This window comes from Pseudoliparis swirei, chromosome 19, assembly GCF_029220125.1.
Source record: "Pseudoliparis swirei isolate HS2019 ecotype Mariana Trench chromosome 19, NWPU_hadal_v1, whole genome shotgun sequence".
NCBI classification, from domain to species: Eukaryota; Metazoa; Chordata; class Actinopteri; order Perciformes; family Liparidae; genus Pseudoliparis; species Pseudoliparis swirei.
This window is the reverse complement of record NC_079406.1, coordinates 17,502,928-17,523,490: the sequence shown is the minus strand read 5'-3', so window position 1 is coordinate 17,523,490 and position 20,563 is coordinate 17,502,928. Positions and strand designations below refer to the sequence as shown.

Here is a 20,563-nt window from a genome sequence, read left to right as displayed (position 1 = left end):
CATTAATGCCAACTGTAGGTAAATATTGTGATTGTGTGCTCTTGCTCATGCATATACTATACTGTATAACCTCCTGTAAATAACAAGCACAATGTGAACCCACTCACACTCACTTCATGTAGCGGTCACAACCTCCACAGGGGGACTTTAGTATTCAGCAACATAAAGGTTACCCTAAGGTCTTCTTAATATAAAACTATATTTCTCTAGTACACATGCCGTTTGTCTGTGGAGTGATATCATAACACAATAAAGGTACAAACCCAAGATTCTTCCATCTTGAATACTGAATTATGATGTTTATCCCATTATCCCAGCATGCCATGAGGATTTGTTGTTTCTGTAATTTTGTGTAATTTCTTTTTTATTATGACAACTGTGCTGATAAGGAGTAGAGCTATTTTAATCCAATACAATTTGTATCAAATGCAGACAACATCTCCTCTGTGCTAGCTGTTTGCACTTAATAACAATCCACAGCCCTAGCTGTTGGGAAACCAACAAACTATTCCATCCAATCAGAAACACAGCGCTCATGCACAGGATCGGTAGTCATGCATTCAGACCTCCACAGCGCTGTCAATTCTGGAGAATGGTCCAGCTCTACATAGGAGGGTAAAAATGCAATGAATTGAATTTATTCTTTTTAACCAATGCCCTTGAAAATCGATAGTGGAGATAGCAGAAGGGGGGAACGCTGCATGAAATATCCGGCCAATGGCGGGTGTACAGCCACAGTCTGCATACAGTGAGTCAGACTAGTACAAAAGAAAGGCAGCGAGAGGGACGGTAAACCCAGTATATTAAAATAGCCTTCTCCCGAATTGCTGACTCCACCATTAAAGGCGTCTGCGTGATTGGCTAATTAATTAAAATGTGCAATGTTTACAGTTACATTTTCTCTCACTTATTTCCGAATGTGAAACCTTTGAATAAAACAGATCTTTTCAAGAAGGAAGCTTAAAATGAAGCTGCCAAAAAATTTAATTTGTGAGAAATGTGGCTCATTATAGTTAAAAGGTGAAACCAGCACTCAGCTGCTCCCTATTAGTTCTGGAATAATCTGTCACCAGTCTGTTAGTCATTTAAAAGGACGACTGCTGACTGTTGTTGGACTGTGAAATTGTTGTCTCGCAGTCTCAAACATTTAAACAAGTGCTTTTCTGTCCTGGATATGAAGACAGACTGTTACTCCTTACAATGTTAACAAATAGTGTTTTCTGTAACACACATTACTTTAGCTTAATTTGAACAACAGCTTTAAATGTTTTTTTTATGAGAAAACTGATGTCTTCGTCAATATGCTTCTTTTTTCAGTTATTCGGTGTTGTCAGTAATTACAAACAAAACAAATTATATGGGCCACATTCCTCATACGTGGTTCATCTCAGTCGATCAAATGTCCTATTAGCCAGCTTAAATTCTCGGTTTCTTAAAGGCTGATCCGTGCTCAAAGTGTCGCATTAATTCGAACCAGACTTCAGTAATCAGGATGATTGCGCGTGTCCGTCCTACTTCAAGAGGGGGAAGCGTTGATCACAGAATCCATGATTTTCTAACAGCACATGGCAGCATGGCAAATAAACTCAAAGAAAGAGCCTCTTTTCTCTCCGCTGACGAGCAGGAGACGATCATGAACACATATGAGGAATTCCAGACCATAATAATAGCAAAATCTAACACCACCACCGCTGCAAGGACTCGTCAAGTATCGGTAATGCTCACATAAATATTCACAACGCTTTACTCGCCTGAGTTTACTCAAAGGACTATTTGTGATTTATTCATTCGCTTCATTAGCTTCATTCGCGTGCTGGAGAGGGGGCGTGGCTTATCTCTGTGAAAACAGTTATAATTTCCGCCATCCACCATGGAAGAAGTAACCACTATTATTGCTTTATACTTGTTGTGGAAATCCCACAAACGTCGGTACATCAAACGCCCTAGCGTTTGGTTTCTTAACATTAATGTCATGTATCTATATTTATACATGACATCATCTGTAGGCTCACACAGCTCCGTGAATTTCAAGACTGTCTGGATGACAATCCGCTTTATTCGCATCCATTTGTGTCCGTGCATTGACTGTCTGGAATCTACTCGCACGAAAAATTCTCAACACTTTAGGTGTGAATGCAGCATAAGTGTTGGCAAAATGTATCGGCTAATTTTAACTGCCTCATCACCTCAATCAATCTGATTATATTTCTTTAAAAATGCCTGCTGGCATTCGGCTTAATGGAATGCATCATCCAATGAGATCTTGCTCGTGAAAATAATGATCTTTCAGAATAAGTAGATAAAAACAAGCCCAAAGAGTATCTAATTGATACGAAGTAATAGATATTTATGAGGCTATATGTCCTGTATGCCCTTCTGTATCATGTACATATGTGTATACACATGTATGTGTGCATTAAAGAAATTGTGTATAATTCTCTCTATTCTTCTCATGAGTCCACCTTAAACTGTTCTACAATATTCTGGAGTCGTGGACGGAGCACGGCCATTTGGCCTCAACATTTGTTATAAGGCAGGTGGAGTCACAGATCATCTACGATGTCATGGGTATTGGACCTTCAGCAGTTAATTGCAAGGTCCATGACCACTATTGTGAAAGACATATGATTGTTTTTATAGCAATGTAATTTAAGGAAAATTATGTCATAAGTACCTGCACATTAATGCTGAGAAAGGCTTTTTGTGCGTGTGTGTGTGTTTACTGACTGGTATTCCCTCTGCTGCGAGTAGTGCTGGTCTCGGCGCTCCAGGCTCTGCTCCAGTAAGGCCCGGTTCTCCTTCAGCAGACCCTGGTTCTGCTCGGCTAGGTGGCGGTTCTCCTCCTCCATGTTACCCTTGAGCTGAATCAACAGCTACACACATAAGATCAAAAATGTCAATCATAATAAATGGTTTGGGAAGCTAGAAATATTTAGTTTTTGTATGTATGTGTTAGAGCACATAGCGCCATCAATGTAGAGAATAATAGTAAATGTAGAAGAGAGAAAACACACAATGAATCTGCAGAAATATCAAAACAATTTTCAAATTAGTTGAAAAGTAGTTGGCTGTATTGAATGTTAGAACTTTGAAAGCATTTTTAAAGACTTTCATAGTGTGTCAAGATGTCAAAAGCAACTGAAAGAGATACAAAATATGGTGACTGAATAGCCGGGGCAATGGTCTAAAAAAACCTCGAACTTGTTTAATGAAACCCGAAAAACAGTGATGCGAGAGGTCAGAGAGCTCAGCATCTGACTGACTGAAAGGCAGCTTCACAAATTACCAAATAATTCCCTCAGCTGCTCTACGAAGCTGAAGATTCTGTCCAAGAGTTAACATAACAATCTAACACACAAAATCAAGAGTGAAGGAAATTATTTTTGAAAACAGGCGATCCTTATTAACATAAGTTTCAAACATTTTAAGTCTCACAAGAAGTTACGGCTGCAACTTCACAATTTCCTATTTGTAATTTTGTTCCCAATTCCTCCATCTTGCCCTTGGTCTGACCACACCCATCTTCAACTGCGATGCTATTATTAGCAATTAGCATAGCACAAAGACAGAAAGCCGATGGAAACAGCCAGCCTGGTTCTGTCCAAATGTAAAGACATCCTCCTACCTGCACCTCTAAAGCCAAAGTGTAAAAATAGCTATTTGACATGTTATAGATGATTATATGCTTAACTATTGCTTCACCAGGTGCAGTAACGGCCTGCAGTCTCTGCTGGTTGCCTGAGAACCTGCTCAGACCCAGACAAACGTGTATGCCACATGTTTGGGTTTTTTGACACTCAGACAAAGCCTGACTGTTTCCCCTCACGCTAAACTAAGCTGACCTGACTCCAGCTAAATATTTACATTACAAACATGAGAATGGGTTTCCTCTTACCTGTATTTTCCCCAAACGCCCAACTATTCTTTTAAAAGGTTGGTATTGTTATTGTCAACTGACACTGATCCAGAAAGCAGGCTGGTCCAAGTATGTCTTGCATTGCTTTTGTGTAGCTGCTTCTTCTTCTTGTTCTACATTTCTTCACATACACTACCGTTCAAAAGTTTGGGGTCATCCAGACAATTTCGTGTCTTCCATGAAAACTCACTTTTATTTATCAAATGAATTGAAAATTGAATAGAAAATAGTCAAGACATTGACAAGGTTAGAAATAATGATTAATATTTGAAGTATTAATTTTGTTCTTCAAACTTCAAGCTCAAAGGAAGGCCAGTTGTATAGCTTATATCACCAGCATAACTGTTTTCAGCTGTGCTAACATAATTGCACGGGTTTTCTAATCAGATATTAGTCTTCTAAGGCGATGAGCAAACACAATGTACCATTAGAACACTGGAGTGATAAGTTGATGGAAATGGGCCTCTATACACCTCTGGAGATATTTCATTAGAAACCAGACGATTCCACCTAGAATAGTCATTTACCACATTAACAATGTATAGAGTGTATTTTTGATTAATGTTATCTTTATTGAAAAAACAGTGCTATTCTTTGAAAAATAAAGACATTTCTAAGTGACCCCAAACTTTTGAACGGTAGTGTACATCTGCACGACAAAACTCCTGTACTAGCTTTCGGTTCAGGGTTCATGAGCAGCTGGATGAAGCAGCATAATGTAACAGCTTGTTGACTTCTTTTACAGGAAGTCAATTTCCACCTGTTAAACCCCTCAAATGACCGCAGACTTTATTGGTTGAAGAACACTTTTAATATTCAGCGCTCGTTTGACAGCATTACACGGAAGAGTAAGCAAAGATGCTTCTCCTCTTCATGGACTACTTTATATTCAGTTTATGTTTGGACTAATAGATCATTTTTATGACATGTCAATCTGAAATAATATTTTTAAATCAAGCATTAGAAATCAGCCGCTCACCGTTCCCCGCTGGTAATACGACAGCTGTTCCTTAAAGTAACATTATGTAACAATTGTACCTTAAAATAACAGCGTGAAAAAAATTGTGCCGCTACAATGACTTTTAATATGGCGATTTGCGTCTCCGCCATTGCCATCGGGGGTCTGTGGGGAAATAACTCCGCTATGTAGGATTCTGGGGCCGCCCGCTCCGGGGCGGATGTACTTCGACCTGCTTTCTGGCAGTGATTACGCAATGTCATATAGTGCCACTTCACGCTCGCAGCTCCAGTATAAGGGTAGCTTTTTTATGTTGCTTTTTGGTGTTGTCAACAATATTGTATTCGATCACACGTACTCCACATTCAAACATTTAGAAAACAACGTATATATGCTGAAAACGCGATCGGTATTTCATCTAAACTAAATGTCATTCTTTTGGTTATGTTGTTTCATTCGCCCTTAGCAACTCAATCAAGGGGAAAAGGTACAATACGCAAAAAAAAAGGGAATGGGCGGATCTGCGAGTTCTGGTGTTAACTCTCTCTGCTCAAATGGTCGTAAAAGAAAACCACACAGTCGATATGCGGAAACCCAAATGTTATTATATTAAATCAAATTCAATGCATCTGCAAGCCACCAAAATGAACACATACACTACAAACAATCAAACCCACTCAAAACGAAGTATAATACCCGGATCCCGACAGTCCCAAAGTCTTTGCAGTCCCCCAAACAAAAGTAAATGACTGCACACCCCTCCCCCCAAAAGCCGGCAAACAGCTGACCGACCAGGCGGAAACGTGGCGAGGCGCCGCGTTCAATCCCCGCGCTACTTCACCCTAGTCCGGTAGGTGCTGGGCCAGTTCAGTGTTCCTGCGCAGTCTTCTATTAGTGATCCCGCCCGTTGGTATAAATCCAAAATAGAAACAGTCGCCGGATTGCTTCTACCGGGCTGCATCTATCGTAACTGGGTATTTACGACACTGAAGTAAACGTTAAATACCTCAAAAACTGAAGGGGTCGCTAAAAGGGAAAAACTACATAATGGGGCTTTAAGTGACCACAACTATGTAAAATACTCTCTAAAACCTGCAGTTCAGTGCTAATACATCGTGTCTAATTGCCCAATAATGCTTTGACTAAATGTATTATTGAATATAAAGACGGTCTTTGAGGCACTAAATCCCTTTTTTGCATGTCATTGGTCGGCTGGCAGCTTGAATGCAGATCACCTGTGTGTATCTGCAGGTGTGTAAATGCATTTTTGTGTTTCAGGTCAATACCTGGTACTGGCTGGTGAGGCGGGCGCTGCTGAGGTCCAGGCTCTGGTTGGTTTCCCTCAGGCCGCTGAGTTCCCCCTCCAGTCGCGTCCGCTCCAGCTGGGAGTTGCTCAGCTCGGCCCTCAGCACTGAGCCCTGAGCCAGCAGCTCCACCTGGGACGCCAACCCGTCCTTCTGCTGCGCCTGCAGCCTGAACCACCGACACACAGGCGGGCGTTACTCACCACTGCCACTGTGATCCACTACAGGGTTGTGTATCATTTGTTTGGTAAGTGAAGCTCATCACTATATCATATTGTGATTACAGAGCCAGAAAATAACCAACATATAAATTGAATATCGTCTCAGAAACAATGGTTGAAGAACACAATACAGGGCCAGGCAGTAGTTTTAGACCATTGCTTCAAAAACTTACAGCTTAGGCAGATCCCTCTGTTTTATTTTGTAATAAGAACTACAGAGAGATTAGATGAAACTTCGAATGATCACTGTGGGGGAAATTTGGGCATATTGAGTTATTAAACATCTTACATTTAATACTCCCAATGTGGATTCAAAATGTTTTGGAGTATAACTTTTTATGCTAAGTTCAAACTGAACCAGTTTGCAGCATAGCTCAGCATTAAACACATCAGTTGCTTCTTTACTTTAGAGATACAATGAATGACTCATCATTATTGATTATTTGATGAAACATCATATAAAATGCAAGGAAATAGTAAAACAATGACTCTGTGGTGACCTCTTCAAATGTCTTTGTTTTGCCCAACCAATGGTCCAAACCCCCAAATTAATAAGGTAAACACAGAGTTAGCAAACCGTTGCATATTTATACATTATCCCGCAGTTACTAAGCAAAATTATACTTCATATAGAGTTGTATATCTGTCTGCCTGATTAGTGTAAGTCCAATAATAACTCGTCTCCGCCAACTCCTGAGGGAAATACCTTGCTCTTCTGCTGCTGAATTCTCTACTACATTCATCAGCTAGTCCCCATCTAGATCTGTCTGCTGTTGGGCGCTGAGCAAGTAGTGTACAGTAGGATTTAGAGTGTATATTAATGAAAACAGCTGCGTGCTGCATTCAATGCCGTTAAAGTGAACCAGAACAGTAAAGTTGCTGCCGGAACACTAAACAATGAGCTCAAACTCACGATAAATATCTTTAAAGCTGAGAGGTGCTAAGTGTAAGTTCATCACAACCCCCATCAATGTCACGCATTTATCAGTTCATACGTTATGATTATGAAAATACTGACTAAAGCCACTTAAAAAAGAAATGTATGTATATGTATATATGTAGATTCTACCTAATTCAGCTAGAACATTAGATGTATTGAACAGGTCTAATAAAATGTTTAATTCGATGGACCTTTGATATGTTACTAATGATAAGAATTTGTCATGTTTCATCTGTCAACCTGTTACCAGCTTGATAACCCCCTCGTCAGCGTAATCAATCACGTCATTATTAAAATGATTATGATTAATTATGGTTCACAAGTATCTCATAATAATGATGATCAGCATCATTATATGAAGTGTCCACCACCCCCTAGATAAGATGTAATCAGGCTTAAATGCACACACATGATCAAGACAAGAAACAGAGGTAAAATAAATAAATAATGCATTCTGTGCATTCCTAAAGTACAATTTCAATCAAACCAATTGCTGTTTTGCTCCATAAAGAGATATTAATGCTCTTGCTGATTGATAGTCAATGCAACATGCACGCGGTGTGAGGAGAGGAGTGAAAGGGTGAGCAGATCTCATCGACGTGGTACTGATTGGTAAGTGAATGTGGTACCTCTCGTTGTCTTCTTTCAGCCTCTCCAGCTCTCGTTCTCTCTCAAGTCTCCTCTGGGCCTCTGCTTCCATCTCCTTTCTCTCCATCTTCATCTCCAGCTCTCTCTCATCCACCTGGGCTTTACCGTCCAGCAGCTCTTTGTATCTTGAGATTACAAACACAACACAAAAACAATTATGTCTTAAAAGGTAAGACAGAAAGAGAGAGTGTTTTTTCAAAGGTGGTTTTATTGGATTTGTGTGCAGATTGTTTGTTCTTGGGGGAACTGGATGTCCTCACTAGGATTTAAATAAATAAATTAGGATCTAATTGAATGCAGTCAGTGTGTGTTTGTACCTGGCCTCCAGCTCCCTGTGCTGAGCCTCCAGGCTGCGGTTGTTACTCCTCATCTGAGATTGTTTGTCCAGCAGCTCCTCCAGCTCCACCTCCTGCCGCTGCTGCAGAGCAGTCATCCGATGGTGGTCCCGCCTCAGAGCCTCCATCCTGGCCACCGACTCCTCGCGCTCCCGCGCCCACACCCTGGACTCGGCCTCCAGAGCCGCACACCGAGCCTCGCTCTCACTGCAGCGTGCCGACACTGCTGCATGCTGGGCGCTACGGGATGCTTGCTCCACCTGTGTTTGTTTTGAAATAGAGAAATCAAATGTGCGCCGACATCAGAAACCAAAACTACTACGAAAACCTTTTTTTCTTGCTCAATAAGGTAATTTTCAAGGACGTCTTGTCGTAAAAAATAATTTAGGTACAACGTGAAGCATACAACTGAAATCTGAAGTCAGCCGACGCTAACACAACAGCAGTTTGAGCTAAAATATAAGGTCAGGATTTTAACATATTTAGCATGTATGTCTAGTTTAGTGTGTTAGCATGCTTTATTTGATTATTAAACACATGATTTATTTAAAGCGTTTACAATTCCTCCTGATTGGGACATGAATATTGTGACCAAATTTCATGAAGATCTAAAGCCACATTTCATATTGAGACGAAGCAACCGACTAACCGACTTTCACATTTCTGTAAAGTATCGGAGGGCAATGGCAGAGACTCGGGAGCAGAGGGAAATACAGGAGTCAAGGAGAGGTGAAAAACTCTCTTTACTAGCAAAAAGCCACACAAGGATGAGGAACTCAGGCTGGATGGCGAGGCACCACACGGGAACTACAATAACTATCTGTCACCGAGCGACGAGTAGACACATACTAAATATACAGGGGAACGAGACACAGGTGGAAACAACGAGGGCGGGGCTTGCAATCATACAGGAGGCAGAGGAGTGGCTGAGGGCAGGTGAAGGGAATGAACAATCAGGGGACACAGGGAAGTCTTGTACACAGGAAGCACACAGGATGTTACACTGTCATAGACAGAGCCCCGCCACCAGCAAAGCAAAGTACATGGTGTCTCCCAACATAAAGGAGTCTAATAGTCAAATAATGTAATGCATTCTTTGAAGCTATGTCAAAATGTAATGCAAGATAGTGTCACCATTAATTACCAATTATTTAGGTAAAAAGAGGTGTAGTACATATTTGATAACCCAATATGATCCTTTAATTTCAATTTGAGTAAATAATTTCAGCCATATTGGCGTTCTCTATCTGTGTGTTTGATCACCTGTAGTTGGGTGTTGAGTGTCTGGAGCCTGGTGCAGGACTCCTGCAGGCTGAGGGAGTGGCGGCGCAGAGCCTCCAGCTGCACCTTTAGGTGCTCACACGCCTCCTGGGACTGAGACAGCCGCAACAGCAACGCGTCGTGTTCGGCAACTGCCACCGCTTTCTGAGGGAGGCAAACATTCAGACTGAGAGAGCGTCCACAGCCGCGTGCAGAGGCAGCTGCGTCGGGGGCTTTGCTACCTTTGACGTCACGTGCGCCTCGTAATATCCATATTATTTGAAGTTAATTTGCAGCTGACCTTTCACAGCGTCATGTCTAGCAGCTTTATGACATTTGAGTCAATCTATACATAGATGAAATTAATCTTGTGCTTATGCAGAAATGTACAATAGATCAAATATACATTTGTAATCCACAAATGTTGTTTATGAATAATATATTCTACCAGATTTTTGCATTTACATTTGTGATCCAATCATAAAATCTGCACACATATTTGTTCTTTGCTCGAAGTGTCGATTGAGCAATATGCGGGAAATGGATAGTAAATGTTGCATTTTGCTAAATTGCTGGAGAAAATCTGGTGTTTTTATTCAAAACAAAGAAGAGCTTGAGGCCATCCACAACTCGGCTCTACACCCACGAAACATTGTGAATTTAAATTGAATTTTTTTCAAACTAATTCAAGTACTGGCAAGGCAACAACACACTTCATGTGTGAGTCATCTGGAGGGTCTGGAGCTCAGTTTTGGAGTGCAGTAGCGCTTTTTCTTTCATTTACAATTCTTACATATTTCCTACCAGTGGGGATTGCTCCTTTTTTCTCTGGCTCCTTTAGATTACATTTTTTTACTTCACAGGTTTTGTCTTCCAATGTCAGTTGCGTAAAGCATCATTTAAAGTACTTTCTACTTTTAATCCACAACATTTCAGAGCAAATTAATATGTTTTTTACTCTACTTAACTTATTTGGAAGCGACAGTTATTAGTTATATATCTGTTTAATATATGAAGAGGTTCTAAAATACAATACATTGTTTAAGAGTCAGTCTTTTTTAGCATGTAACCTCTTACAGAAAAAGCAGTTACTGGTGGTCACATTTCAAACGAGTTGTTTCGTTGAAGAAACATTTACATCAAAAGTTCTCAAACAGTTTCATTATATTTTAGTGTGAGGCCAAAGAGGTGAAAGCATCTCCAAAATATTCAATAATTCATAATATTTCACACGTCTCATCATTTTTCTTCTTTCTCATCGTATTGCACACAGATGGATATTGTGACCCCTGAGGTGGAGGCCCAACCCCCAGGTTGGGAACCACTGAACTAAACTAACTAATTATACACCTCGAACAGCTACACCAGTACAATGTGCCTTATTAATAATCTTATAGCAAATCAATCACAGAGCATACTTCTACTTTTATTACTTTCAGTCCATTTATCTAATAATACTTTTGAACTTTGTTTTACTTGTAATCTCCTTATAGCTTGATGTTAGAGTTTATTATGTGCATGTCTACCGATTCATCTGTTTGAGAGAGAGAGTGAGAGTGAGAGCAGGAGAGCAGCAGAAGAGATAAGGAAGATTAACAGTAGCCAAGGCAACATTATAAAAACTGATGAGCAGAGATAAAACGGTAGTTCCTGGAAATAAAGTGCTGCACTCGTGGAAGTGACGGCCCACTGTGAATTGGTAGTCGTCAAGCATCCCTAGAGTAAGAATTTCAACATAATATACACCATCTCCATCACAGGAGAGCTGCACCGACTCAACAGCCAGAAAATCAGATACAAAGGCTCCCACTTAAATCACTCACAAATATATATTGAAACATAGATACGCACCTCTCTTTCCAGCTCTAGCAACCGCTCACTCAGCTGCCTCTCTGTCTCTCCTGTGGCATAATTATGGATCAAGGAAAGGTCATGACCTTTGCCAGCTGCAGGGGATTGATCCAGATGTAACATCTCCTGGGTGTGTGTCTGAGAAATAAGTGCTTTGTCTGAGGAGTCTGACTTTGAATTGGACGAAGTGTCCACCTCCACACTTCCTCTTCTCTTTTCAAACTGGAGAAGAGATTCACTTTTCATCAGGCTCTGGCAGAGCAATTCTGTTCTCTCCTTTGATTGGTTCAGAGAACTGGCGGTCGTCTGTAGTTCAGCCTCAGCTTGTTGTAGTTTCTGACACAGACGTTCGACTTCAGTGGACAGTTTCTGGGAACGTTCCTGCTCATTGCATCGGTCCTGACAAGAGAGAAGTAAGAGGCAACGCAGCGCTCAGAGATTAGAATCTGAGGAATATAAAAAGGGGATCTTTATAAGACAAAAATAAAAATCTAAAATCAAATTTCTACATGATTAAGTTTGTGAGTCGATACATTCCTAATTGAACCAATCTTTATATTATCACTTTAATACTATGGTTGTTGCCTCATTTCATACTGCATACTAATTTTATACAGTATAAACTATTTTCTACAGAAAATAGTATTTCCTTTCTTCCAACCTGTGAGCAGAGTCACCATTTCACACGTGCGCTGCATTCAGGGACAATAGTGTCCATCAGCAGCACACAGACTAATCTAGCACATTTGGTATGATTTGAGAATACTGACTTTTGTCTCTTTTCCGATAAGAACACATTGCATTTTTATGCAGGACAAACATATAAACATTATAGGATGGACTATGACTATAACTGTACATTAATAACAGTTTATGAAATTAATTTCTGCTGTCTAGATAAAGTGAGAAGGTGTAGGTGAGCTCATCCTCAGCTACATCTCCACAGTCAGTGACGAAAATTACCACATCACAGCTTCCACACACACCAACCTGGGACAGTGAATTAATCTTGGCCTGAGCATCTGCATACTGCTCCTGCAGCTGCTGTTTACCCTCCTCCATGCTGGTTAATCGAGTGCTGAACTCCTTCTCAAGGTCCTGCAGCCGAGTGCAGAGCTCCTTAGATTCAGACAGCTGCTGACACACACGTCTGTGCGAGCACACGCACACACACGCACACACACACACACACACACACACACAGCACGCACGGGTCAGACACAGGTTGAATGAAGATAAAGTTGACATTAAGGATAAATGCATGGTGCAGCCAAATAGCTCCCGCTGATGCCTTGTAAAGTTAATTGCGTACCTCAGCTTGTGATCGGGGTTAAGTGTGGAAACAGGAGTGTGTGTGTGTGTGTGTGTGTGTGTGTGTGTGTGTACCTGTGTTCAGCATCCAGGGCCCAAGCTCTCTGGTTGCTGTGCTCCAGGGCCAGGGTTGTGCTCTCCAGCTGCTGCCTCAGCCTCACTGCCTCTCTCTCTCTCTGCCTCCCCTCCTTCCGTTGGCTGTCCAGCTCCGCCTGACACAGCTCCTTCTCCTGCTCCACCCTGGATGCCTCCAGCAGCGCCTGGTCTCGCGCCCGGGCCAGAGATTCGGCCTCTACAGTTGCCTCACGGAGCTCTGCCTCCAGCTCCTCTTCCCGACGACGAGAAGTCTCCAAACTCCGACCTTGTCGTTCCACCTCTGCCCTGAGAGACTGAGAGGAGAGCTCCAGCTGGTCACTCTGGAAAAAGGGAAAAGATGATTATTTCTATTTGATTCTTACTGGCCACTTTAGATTAGAGACATTTGATAATGCCCAGAAGTGAAACTAGTTTGGTCCGAGATGCAGTGTAAATTAATAAAACACAAATCAGACAGGTCACAATAGACTTATGACAGATATAATAATAATACCACTAACACACAAACTAACACATGCTCCAGGAGGACTGAAGTGCAGCTCAGGACACTTCTCAGACACACAATTTAAAAACTATGTAATTTATAAATAAGACAAAAGATGCACCAAAAACAGGACGAATAAACCAGCTAACGATTAGAAAACAAAACCCTCAAAATGATGTTAAAAAAAGATTCTCAAAAATATGTAATAAGTTTTACAGCTCACAATATCTTTTGACGTCAGTAGCCTCTTGACGTCAGTAGCCAATCAATAAAAACCCTTTTTAGACTTCAAACCGAAGAATGGGTTAGACTCTGGTCATGCTTCCTTCCTGATGTAACTTGTGGAAATGCTTTGTTAGACATTATTGAAAGTCACCCCGTGGAGTTTCTTTTCATGGTTTTGTTTTGTACTTCTCGTAAAATCCTGTCCATGGTATTTATTTAACGCTGACTTAGCATTGCTCTTCAGTGGAGGTAGCTTCTCTTTAGTCTTTTTTTTTTACTGCAAATAGCACACTAAACATATAATTCTAAATTGTTATTTTTCTCAGAAGATCTCAAAGACGTCTACGTCCAGAGTTTTTTTGCACTCATGATACTGGTGTATAAAAACATTATGTCATTCTCAGCTTGAATCATCAGTTTCACTTCATGCTGGCAAATCCAACTCCTATATATGTATATATATATATTAATTGTAAGATTAATTTATTTTACTTAAAATATATATATATGTATACAGGACTGTCTCAGAAAATTAGAATATTGTGATAAAGTTCTTTATTTTCTGTAATGCAATTAAAAGAACAAAAATGTCATGCATTCTGGATTCATTACAAATCAACTGAAATATTGCAAGCCTTTTATTCTTTTAATATTGCTGATTATGGCTTACAGCTTAAGAAAACTCTAAAATCCTATCTCATAAAATTTTTATATTTCCTCAGACCAAGTAAAAAAAAAGATTTATAACAGCTGAGTGTTTGTCAAGGCTCAGGAAACCCTTGCAGGTGTTTCGAGTTAATTAGACAATTCAAGTGATTTGTTTAATACCCTACTAGTATACTTTTTCATGATATTCTAATATTTAGAGATAGGATATTTGAGTTTTCTTAAGCTGTAAGCCATAATCAGCAATAAATCAGAATAAAAGGCTTGCAATATTTCAGTTGATTTGTAATGAATCCAGAATGCATGACATTTTTTTTTTTAATTGCATTACAGAAAATAAAGAACTTCATCACAATATTCTAATTTTCTGAGACAGTCCTGTATATTAATTTTAAGATTAATTTGCATCAGTTAATATATATATTTATATATATATATATATACAATATATAAATGCGAGACAAAACACAAGAACATTGCCTCTTTCTAAAGTGATGTAATTAATATAAGTATCGAAAGAGCAATAAAAGCAGTTGAACAAAATGTAAGAGTTTTTTTGTTACTGGGGGTTTGTGTTGCATAAAAAAAACTCTGCTCCTTTTAATTTGGTTTGCACGTTTCTACATGTATTTCCCTGCCATTCATCCAGCTGCTCTGAAGTAAAATAACATCTGCCATGGTCATGAAAATGTTTGGTGTCACAGCTGCATCGTGTGTTTGTGTGTTTGTGCGTTTGTACTCTTTAACCTTGCGCTGGGCGCTGCGCAGGGCATCCATGGTGCTGCGCAGTGTGTCCCTGTCTCTCTCCAGCGCGGCCCGCTCTCCCTCCAGGGTGGCGATGACCGTGGTTTGCATCCCGTGAAGCGCAGCTTGGCTCCGCATGCGGCTCAGCTCTTCCTCCATAATCAGACCCTCGGACTGAAGAACCTAAGAACACGACGGGAGGATAATGAGCCGGGCAACTATCTATTAATACAGACACCTATATACTTGTCTATCCATTTTAAACCCACTGGGTGGTGAGGCTTTCACTGTATGGGTCCTCTTTAAATCAACAACTTTATAAAAGCTCAAATTAATCCATGGAGCTGTCTTTTGAATTATTGTGGGAAATTGTACATAAATATATTACCTCAATATCAACCCTTGCCTCAACATTATTAAACACAATATATCTTTAATTCATCCATCAAACCTACCAAATATCCATGATCTTAATTGATTAGCACATTTTCTTCCACCCATACATCGACACACAAAAACCCCTCCCCCATCCCCCCCTCCCCCCATCCCTCCATCCGTACCTCGATCTGCCTGCGGGCGTCTCCCAGACTCTCTGCAGCTTTCTTCAGACGCTGCATCTCGGCCTCCAGGACCATCAGCCTCTGCTCAGCCTCCCAGGTTTTCTTGCTCTGCTTCCCCAGCTTGGAGCGCAGGTCCTGGGCCACGATCGCCTGTCGGTCAGCCTCCTCACGGGCCTCCTGGAGCCGCTTTGTCAGAAGCGCCACATCAGCACCAGACAGGGAACACACAGCCTGGTCTGCAACTGTGGTGTCTGTATCGTATTCGATACTTTTGGGGTGATTTTGGATCTCTGAGCTTCTTACTATAGCAGTCCGTTCTTTCTTTATTTGTATTTCTTTCTCCTTCTCTTTCTGTCCTCCCTCTGCTTCTCCTCTCCTTTTGGACTCGACCTCCTCATCGCATAGTTCTTCTTTTTCTCCATCAATATGGAGAATCTCTTCCCCAACTCCTGCTTCCCTCTGGGTTACGATGTTTTCTCCTCTTCTCTCTCTCACCCCCATCATCCTCACCCTTCCTTCACCCTCTCCTCTGCAGGATTCAGAGCCCTGGACTCCTCTCTCCACCTTCTCCTTCTCCTCCTTTTGGTCTGGCTTCTTCACTGCTTCCTCCTTTCTCTCGTCTTCTATTTGTTGCAGTTTGGTCCCCAGCTGGTCAAGGCGCTGCATCAAAGTGGCATTTTCACTCTTCATGTTTTGAAACTGAAAGTAAATAGAAGTTCATAACGGACGTGAGGTCTCCTGCATTTTTTGTGTGTGTGTGTTTGTGTGTGTGTGTGTGTGTGTGTGTACATATACATGTCAGACATGTCTGACATGGGAGTCTCCCAGGTTTCTGTTGAAAACAACTTGTATTTTCCTTTCATCTCACCTCCCTGAGTGTGTTCTGATGCTCCGTCTCCATGCAAGCTAGCTCATCTTTTGCATCAGGAGAATCAGCCTAAAGCAAAAGGAGTTAGTGGTTTAACTCTATGTGTTGCTTCCTGCTTTCCTTGTTTCATTTACTCAGATAGCGACGAGCATCATGTCTGACTGGTGATGCCTGGCAGACTTGACAGGTGGGTCTACAGGTATTTTCAGATAAGATTCTTGCCTCAAATGGTTTGTTCTTCCAATTATAAAGCACATTACAGACATGTTAAAGCTCTAATATTTACTTCACATAGCATAGAGCCCCAGTCAACTTGTATTGATCATTTCTGCCAGTTATTACCCTCAAACCCCTGAACCCTGACCTCTTGCTGGGCCTGCAACTCCTCCAGTCGTCTCCTCAGCTCTGCGTTCTCCTGCTCCGCTCCCAGCAGCATCAGCGTCGAAGCCTCGCCCACCTCCACACTCAGCGGCTTCTGATCTGAGGGAGAAATAAATAAAGAATAAAACAGGAGAAAGATGAACAAAGAAGAGGGCGAGAAGAAGAAACAACTAAATGGAGGAAAAGAGAAATGGATATATGAAGAGATTCCCTCGATTATTTTTGATTGATAACCTGTGGGCCAGTATTACCTCAACCTATTTTCTCTTATCAGTTAATTAAAATGTCTTAAATGACAAGGTGCAGAGAAGCAGGTGCTCTCACCAATCAGGTCACTTAGCTCTTCGTCAGAGTCCAGCTCTGATTGGAGGAAACGTCCGTGAACCGCAGCGACCGGAGCAGGAACGCTGCTGCAGCTGCTGCTGTGCCTCAGGTCCGCCTCCAGGCTCATGTTCATCTCCAGCAGCTCATCAACCCGCTGCTTCTCGGTGTCCCGCTCCTAAACACACAGACACACACACACACACACATTCATCATGAAATGCTTCTCCTTTGCCATATGAGTACATGTGCAAACACAGATCAAGATTTTGAGAAGGAGTGGCATTGCTTCACCCATTACTGCACACATGCATACACACACAAATACAGGCAGTAACATTTGCATTTCGACAAAACATAGACAGAAAACACAGTCATTGAATTACACCGACCGCTTCCATGTCTATGGTTCTATGACGCAGCAGAAGATTGTCCCTCTCCAGCTCCCTTATTGAGGAGCAGCGTGCTCGTGCGTCGGCTAGCTGTTCTTCCAGGAGAACTTTGGTCTCCTGCAGTGCTGCACACAGCTGCTGCTGCTCCTGCAGGGGGGGGGGGGGCAAGCACAGACAGAAAGGAGGCATGAGACTGAATGTCGTCATACAAACATGATGTACGATATATAGTGAGGTCGTCATGTCAGTCAGACCTCAGCTAGGTAGACATTCAGACCAAACATCTGCTGAGAGAATCAAATCTATGTGTCTTTTGCTGCTATTGCCCTCAGAGATCATCTTTGATCCACATGTTTGCCTTTTTAATTTCAATTCAATTCAATTCAGTTTATTTTGTATATCCCATTATCATAAATTACTAATTTGTGTCAGAGGGCTTTACAATCTGTACACATAGACATCCCTGTCCCAGGACCTCACATCGGATCAGGGAAAACTCCCAAGAAATAGAAGAAACCCTTTCACAGGGAAAAAAGGAAAGAAACCTTCAGGAGAGCAACAGAGGAGGATCCCTCTCCAGGATGGACAGAAGCAAGAGATGTCATGTGTACAGAAGGAATCATTACTTTTTAGTGGCAGCTGAGGGCAATATGGGTTTTCAACATAATTCCAAGCAGTTATAATAACCTTTTCTCATGAAACATTGCTCCGACAAAGTCAGACAGTACAAGAAACACAAGAAAAGATTAAAAGATCATCGTGTTTGACCAGTTTAAACATTCACTTAGCCGTTAAATTGAGCACATCCAAAGTGCCGATAATAACCGGACTGTATTCGTTCCCCCCACTTTCAACCTGGTAATATGTGAAGATGTTAATGTTACCAATATAAATGATGGTTGCAGTGATGTAAATAAACCCAAGATGTAATAAAAACTAAATTACTCGTGAAGTGTGTGGGTTGGACTTTTCTTTTAAAAGAGAACAGCTCTCATTGTAAACATTCAACATTAGCTCCACTGGTTTTAACAACTACGTAAGAGATCACTGCGAAATTGTGAAACATTTATTAGAAACATAAACAAAAGAAAGAATCATCCTGGCAGCTAATGTGGGCTTTCACACGAATGCAGTATGGCGGCAGAATGAATCAAATAAGACTGAGAAGGTGACAGTGAGGACACTGTGAGGTGCTTTTCAAGGGTATGAGCACATTTGCCTCAGAATAGTTATACTACCTCAGATAAATCTCATTTGGGTGTAAAAGCTCCAATAACTGAAGACGCACTCCTGCTCTTTGTCAATGAAGCCGCCTCAGGCTGTAAATCCTGATGACATCACACAATATAATCTCATTCTCTGGCTTTGAGCTTCAGAATTGTTTATATTCATTCTTGATTGAATTGCTCAGGACTGTGAGATGGAATATATGACGTATGATTATAAAGCGGTGTTTCTTTAAAAAAAGCAGTACTTACTCAGAGGGAGGTAACAAGGTGATCTTCTTTAAGTGACCTCCGCTGGTAATGTTCACATGAGGTTGTTGCTTCGTGAGAAGTGTGTGTAAGTTTATGTGTAGATGTGTATTGTGACTGTGAGTATGTTTTATTTTGTTCATTGTGGGAGATTCAAATGTGTAACTTACTGCCGAAGCAATTTAAATGTATTACATTGTGTAAATGTAGTGAGCTGTGTGTGTGTGTGTGTGTGTGTGTGTGTGTGTGTGTGTGTGTGTGTGTGTGTGTACCTTCAGCTGAGTGCGTGTGAGCTCCAGGCTGCGCAATCTGTGTTTACAGCTCTGAAGCTCGGTCTGGAGCTGCTCGGTCCGTGCAGCTCGCTCTCGGGCGCAGTCCAGCTCATCCCGCAGTGCGCGCATGCCCCTCACCTCACCCTGCAGAGAACGGTTCTACAGACAGACAGACAGACACACAAACACACACACACACACACACACACACACACACACACACACCATAGGGGATGCGGTTAAAGAAGGTTGTGAACAGATGTGCAGTTAACAAACGTTGCCAAAGTCTAATTCAGGAAGAAGGAAAGGTGTGTACAGTACTCATGGGTATGCAATGTCAAGTTTCAAGGTATTATTAGGACACGGTTTAGATTATGGTAAGAGCTATGCAGTATTGAGCAAAATATTTAAGTAATTTCAAAAAAGATATGCTCAATATTTGTTTGTAGCACAAAGTAGTGTTTACAAATCTTAATCTAATTGTGTGATTTGGGAACCTTGTTTGAAGGTATTGTAAATCAATTTAGCACAACTACAATTGAAAGAAATACAAGGAAATGATTCGTCGAAGGTCTCATGAAATCCAGTATGGTTCATGTTGTTGTTTTGTTTAAACTGTCAAGTTTAGCAGGGAAAGAAGTTTAACAACAATGTTTTTCTAAACAAAATTGTAGTTGGCTGCAATTTGTGTCTAATTGTGGCTGAACACTTATTGACGATTAAAAGCAACCTGTGTTTTGTGCTGCTGTCTGTGCCGTATTGTTTTTTAGGTCAGTTATACAGCATATCACCGCCACCGCCAAACTAGTTCCGCTTTATGTGCGATGAAGTCTTTCTCAGTTTCCAAAGCAAGGGTCTCTTTCTCTTTGAGGGAGAGAATAACCAAATCAGAGCACCAGGTTTCAGTCTGTACCTCTTTCTGAAGTTTCTTGAGCTGGTCCTCCGTGGTTTGAATCTCCAGGTTGTAATCAAATATCTGATCACCTTTATCTTCCCTACAAAATGTTTTAAAAAGTCAAACAATGCTATTACACTATATTTTTAAAAACAGTATTTTGTGGATGTTTTTCTGTGATACATTGGCTTATAAATATATTAGATGAGAGAACATTATGTTTGCCAGAAATGGTTTGTAAAAAAAAAGAGACATGCAAAAATTATAATTGACCAATAGTGACCTTTGTGATATATTCAAAGCAGCAAGAGCCTGATTTGTATCTTACTCGTTGCTAAGTAACAACTCACAGTGTTGTGTGACAAAATCATTTGCACATTTTTCAAGTTGACCTTTATCACAATTGTTTTAAAAATTCTCATGCACACGCACACACACGC

The 20,563-nt window shown here is 41.0% G+C and overlaps 1 protein-coding gene across 4 annotated transcripts in view; it reads right to left on the bottom strand.

The window, feature by feature from the left end:
* The window catches only part of ccdc88b (coiled-coil domain containing 88B), a 39,865-nt gene that overhangs the window by 6,339 nt on the left and 12,963 nt on the right, over positions 1-20,563 (bottom strand). For all 4 annotated transcript variants that reach the window (XM_056439974.1, XM_056439972.1, XM_056439971.1 and 1 more), the window contains 16 exons: positions 20,142-20,223; positions 19,229-19,387; positions 17,482-17,628; positions 17,093-17,267; positions 16,752-16,867; positions 16,388-16,456; positions 15,520-16,218; positions 14,963-15,142; positions 12,820-13,160; positions 12,424-12,583; positions 11,434-11,832; positions 9,586-9,747; positions 8,305-8,582; positions 7,969-8,112; positions 6,161-6,347; positions 2,728-2,873 (listed from right to left, as the gene is read on the bottom strand). In XM_056439974.1, coding sequence (XP_056295949.1) covers positions 2,728-2,873; positions 6,161-6,347; positions 7,969-8,112; positions 8,305-8,582; positions 9,586-9,747; positions 11,434-11,832; positions 12,424-12,583; positions 12,820-13,160; positions 14,963-15,142; positions 15,520-16,218; positions 16,388-16,456; positions 16,752-16,867; positions 17,093-17,267; positions 17,482-17,628; positions 19,229-19,387; positions 20,142-20,223 — 3,444 coding nt within the window. The remainder of the gene's footprint in view (positions 1-2,727; positions 2,874-6,160; positions 6,348-7,968; positions 8,113-8,304; positions 8,583-9,585; positions 9,748-11,433; positions 11,833-12,423; positions 12,584-12,819; positions 13,161-14,962; positions 15,143-15,519; positions 16,219-16,387; positions 16,457-16,751; positions 16,868-17,092; positions 17,268-17,481; positions 17,629-19,228; positions 19,388-20,141; positions 20,224-20,563) is intronic.